This window comes from Aplysia californica, unplaced genomic scaffold (assembly GCF_000002075.1).
Source record: "Aplysia californica isolate F4 #8 unplaced genomic scaffold, AplCal3.0 scaffold00061, whole genome shotgun sequence".
NCBI classification, from domain to species: domain Eukaryota; kingdom Metazoa; phylum Mollusca; class Gastropoda; order Aplysiida; family Aplysiidae; genus Aplysia; species Aplysia californica.
In genome coordinates, this window is record NW_004797331.1 from 1,922,230 (window position 1) to 1,927,403 (window position 5,174).

The window sequence follows — 5,174 nt, forward strand, 5'->3', positions numbered from 1 at the left end:
GATGCGTTCTGCTTGTCTGCACATGCCACACCCTCCCCACTCATTCGCTCCAGCCTTCATTGTTGGTTTGCGTGGGCTCTCCCATTCTTTGTTTCGCTGGAACACCAATAACTTTCTCAACTGGCGAGGTTTTATATGTTTAATTGGTCTGTGTGCTGGTCACATCAGCAGCATTATTCCGCTATAACCGACTCGCGAGACTGTCTGGTTGCGCAATAGCAGTATTTTATTTACAAAGATAAAGAAGGGAAAAAACAGGGTTTTAGAATAGTGTCTTTATAGCAGACTTCTTGTTGTTTCAGGACTCGTTATAAGTGGACTCTACTGTATTTTATAACTATTTCAATTACACGCCAATATGTCTTATAAAAGTCTAATTAGAACACCGTTTTATTTGCATATGAATCAAGTGATTTTTAGTTGTAGTACTTGACTTTTTTTTTTAATTGAAAAAGACGAGCATAGGCCTACCATGTTTGATTTTTCATTCCTTCATCGATTTTATTTTTGGCAAAGAACGCAAAATACTGAGGTATAGCTTACACCAGAACGTTCTTTTTTTTCTTGCTTACTTTGAAAACAAATACGACATTTCTTATCTCTAAGGACAAACTCAGACTCAGCAGAGTGGGAGTGGAACAAAGGTAGGCACTATTTTCTTAATTTCCACGAGCAGTGATCGTTTTGTTTCTTCACTCAGTCCCAATGATGGCCACACTGTCTTTCAATTTCACTAAGCTCTCTGCAAGCCTGAGATCAGTAAATAAATTGTCTGTGTGATCTACATCCCTTCTATTCCCTTTGAAATCAACAGCAAGTTTAGTGACTATTGAAATCTACCCCAGTCTTCTTTTCAGTGTCGGGTCTGGGGCTTGTTGATTCTGTCCAAATAAAGCATGCCTCCACGGAGATAAGTTATTGATGCACCAGAAATCAGTATGCTGTAATATATTTGTCAGGCTTGCAGGACATAAAGCACCATCCTCCTCTGAGGGGCAAGCTGTTCAACTATAGTGATATTTTCATTAGCAAAAGGAATGAAGTGGGTGCTACAGGACAATTTGTTTGATGGAGACTGCTGTTATGAGTACAGGATGCCAATGAGAGACTACATTTCAGTTCTGTCTGTGGGGCTCCATTTGTGGTTTAGGTCTCTGACACTCTATAAGTAGGCAGTTTAGTGAACATGCTCACTGCAGCGCGATTCAGCTTTGGAAATTCCCATTGAGTTTTGTTCGGGACATAACGTCTCATCGCGATGGTGGATTCAAATTGAGCCCCTCCCCCCACTCAATTTTTTCCTGCCCAAAGCCTTTCATTGTGTAGTGAGAAGAATCCAGGCTCATGTTGCAATAAAGCAAAAATTACATTGAGGTGCCTATTAAAATATCCGACGCAATTATTTCTTTGATAAAATTTCTTAGGTATATTTTAGTACAGTCCATGCCAGCTTTAAGTACAGTCATCGGGAGAAAGCATAAGCGTGCTTGAGTGCGAAGTAGACATAATCCAGAGATTTTCATGTATAAAATATGCTATTTCCCTTTGTAAGTACGACTATAGCGGTCCAGCAAAAGTGTGCACTGTTATTTTTACCCGCCATGGTAGTTTTTGTTTGCTTGTTTGTTTTTGTTTTGTTGTCGAAAGAGAAATGAAAACTTAATTTAGACGACCAGTCACAATACAGCACACTAGGCCTACACTAGGCGTACCACTGCCCACTGTGCCAAGTTCATACCACTGCTTTCATCCCACCTCGCGCGTGATACATATCAGGATTAATGGATAGTGAGGGTCAAAGATGAAATCACAGCGAGCCTCCTTTTCTCGTCTCCCCGACTCTCTTCGTATTTTTTTCGCCTGCGTGTAACTTTGCCCGTAGCCAGATCTTATGTCTACGCGCGCTTTGCATCTCCTCTCTGCCTTCCTCTCCGCGCATGTGAATGTGAGTGTGTGTCTCCATCACTTGCGTTCTCTGTGTTTCTCTTAACACACTCACTGCTGCTGTGTATAACTTTCTCAACTGGCGAGTGAGGTTGAGGGCAACACCGGATGACAAATACTGAACTTGGAAGCAGATTTACATTTCAGAATTTTGATTACTACTATCTAGAGCTCTCTGCATAGCACACGTTGGTGCAGGCCTTATGTGGAATCGGGATCTGTCATACTCAAACCTTGTAAGCAGTGTTTTTGTAACTAAAGGGTTCCGTTTCATTGATTGTATATTCTATATTTTAGCTTTTTGTTCAAGATTTGCAGATTTTCAGTGTCACTGCATCTTGCCCTCCCACAGTTCTTGCACCTCTCAAACTGAATAGGTCTACTTGAGCCATTCATGTTATTGCTCTACTTTGAGTTAGAGCAATAATTTTTGTGTTTCACGTTTATTATATAATTCTTGACACCCTAAACTGGTTCTTGACAGTGGATATTCTGGTTCTAGGCCTTTTCTCAGGCTCAAAGCAAGATTCACTTTTATAATAGTTGATATAGGCGAATATGATGAGGGGAAAGTATAAATAAGTAAAAACGGACTGAACTACCTAAGTCACAGTATCCCAGTGCCACACTGACATCATGTTGTTGACTGGATAAGATGTACCTGCATGCGTGCGTGCCACGTGTGTGTGTATATATTATATATAATATATAAATGGAGCATGCATGTCATCCCTGGAGAATGGATGAGCCCCGCCCCCGCCTGGAAAATTGAGAAGCTGGGTTGGCAGTCACCCTGGGAACAGTTTTTGTAGGAAAATCGAAACTATGATATGGTTCCTTTCGGACAAGTGTAGGCCTTCGAAAATAGGCTTTCTTCCTTGAACTTTAAAAATTTCTCCTTGAAACCTCCTTGAATTTGATGGGAAGTTCATGGCAGGAACCCTGTTAATCAACTGCTTGCTCTGTATGCTTCCTGGGAAGCCAAGAATGTCTCTGAGCATTCTAGGGTCTGCTGGGTGAATAGTTATAATATAGATTGTAAAGTGCATAGAGCTTGCTGTCGAGCTGGAATATGTGCTATACAAATTCTATTTCTTCTTCTTCTTCTTCTTATTTATTCCACAGATAAAACAGTACCGGTACTCATTACGAAAAGTCAGGTTTTAGATTAAACTCTTTTCGTTTTCCATAGTGGCTACTTGTAATTTTGTAATGTTATTGTAATTTTACGCACTCATCAACACAAGTCAGATCATTGAAGAAGTGGGCTACTTCAACACTACCTACTACCTGTCAGGGCCAACCCACCCTGCTGGGAAGGATATCAGATACACAGTGATACTCGATAAAAGAACATTCCTTGTAATCTTACTCACTTTATCTGTATGTGATGAGGAAACGTGGTCTCTGCTATTGTTACTACACCTCAGGTGCTGGCTTTTTTTTTTCTGCCTCACTTCCCATGTCTACTGATTCAATTGGGCCTACTATCCTCCTGGACGATTTTTGTGTGGCACATTGCATCAAGGGCTGAAAATTTCACCAATTAAATTTTCTATCACAGTGTCCTTGAGTGAAATTAGTGGTGAGCACGGTTATTTCACAGACCCAGAAAAAATGGACGTACTGTACTGATATAGCACTATAAAATGTCGGGAACAGATAAGAGGAAACTGTGATAGATCTAGTCATAGGGAAAAGCTCTGAGCCGCACAGCTTTAAACCATTTCCAGTGGTTTCGTACCCTAAATCGGGTCACAAGTGCCCATGTTCATGATCGCAACAATAGCCGCGATAACCTCACGATGGGTTAACAAGGTGATGTTTTTTTTAAAAACCCAAATGCTTTAACTCATGCTTTTCCCTTTCAACCCTCTTCTCATGCATAGGACATGGACTCAAGCTTGACAAGTTGGAAAGGGGGTGCCATCCTGGCGTGCCTTGACTCAACACAAGAATTGTGGGTGTGGCAGAAAGAGTGGAAACAGTTCAGTGTGCGCATGCTGCGAGAAAGAGCACCTTTTATTTGGTAGCCGAATAAATTGTCTCAGATTAGTGTTTCCTCCCTTTTTTCACTAAAGTTCGAAAGACAAAGAAAATTGTGTTCCTGGATAAATACTGGATAAAGCGAGTACAGAGCTAGAAGGACTCAAATGGATGCTATTATGTTACGAATGTGTTTATGTATGTGAAGGATATAGCAGACAATAATCATGAAAACATGTTTTCATTGTTCACTGCCATGTGTTATTGACAATAAACATTTTTTACCTTAACAAAACACTTTGCTCTTTTGATACTTTACTGGTTGACCAGTGCATGATACATGTATATTTATCAAGAGCCTTGTATTGGGAATAAAATGTCTAGATTGTGTAGCCTATGATTTTTCAAGATGGCTAACAGAGTCGTGAAAGCATTTTCTTTTTGTTATTGTGTTCTCCTCTACTAAACATAGTACCTATCAAGGTGCTACTTCACTTTATTAGTACATTCGGGGCACAGATGACATGAACACTGAAAACTTGAAATATCGGATATAGCTTATTAATACAATTTGCAACTCCCCGACTGATACAGTGGAGTCCACTTATAACTAGTCCGGAAAAAGCGAGCAGTCTGTTATAAAGACACTATTCGAAAACCTTGTTTTTTTCTCTTCTTTACCTTTGTAAATAAAATACTGCTATAGCGCTATCAGACAAACATGCGAGTCGGTTATAGCGGACTATTGCTGCTGCTGTGCACAGTGCACAGGCCAATTATACATAAAGTAAAACCTCGCCAGTTGAGAAACTTGGTGATCTAGCGAAACAAAGAATGAGAGAGCCCACGTGTGTCAACAATGAAGGCCGGATCGAATGAGTAGGGAGGGTGTGGCATGCGCAGACAAGCAGAACGCATCGCGTGATAGGCCAGCGTAAGCTTAGTTTAGATTATCAAGGCCTACCAATACCATGCCTCTCACTTCTCTGATGCGGGGATGGAGAGGTCACAGCAATGTGATGGATGGAGCGAATCTGTAACGTGTGCAAGCAGACGGAATGCACTACAGGGTGAGGTGGGGTGGGGGGAAAGACAGCGGACGAGTTAGCCCAGAGACCTTTCTTTCTGATCGCCAACACCGAGCTGTCAGTCAACATCACTAGCGCTAGAGAAAGAAACCTGATTCGATTTTTGATCAAGTAAGACCTAGAAGAGGTCATGTTGAAACAAAATCATCCTCAGGG

General features: G+C 41.1%; 1 protein-coding gene across 1 annotated transcript in view; it reads left to right on the forward strand.

Moving 5' to 3' along the window:
• LOC101849441 (actin-related protein 8) overlaps positions 1-4,225 on the forward strand; it is a 29,215-nt gene extending 24,990 nt beyond the window's left edge. The window contains exon 13 of the mRNA XM_005093309.2: positions 3,834-4,225. Within this exon, the coding sequence (XP_005093366.1) occupies positions 3,834-3,977 (144 nt within the window). The 3' untranslated portion in view covers positions 3,978-4,225. The remainder of the gene's footprint in view (positions 1-3,833) is intronic.
• Positions 4,226-5,174: the final 949 nt, after the last annotated feature.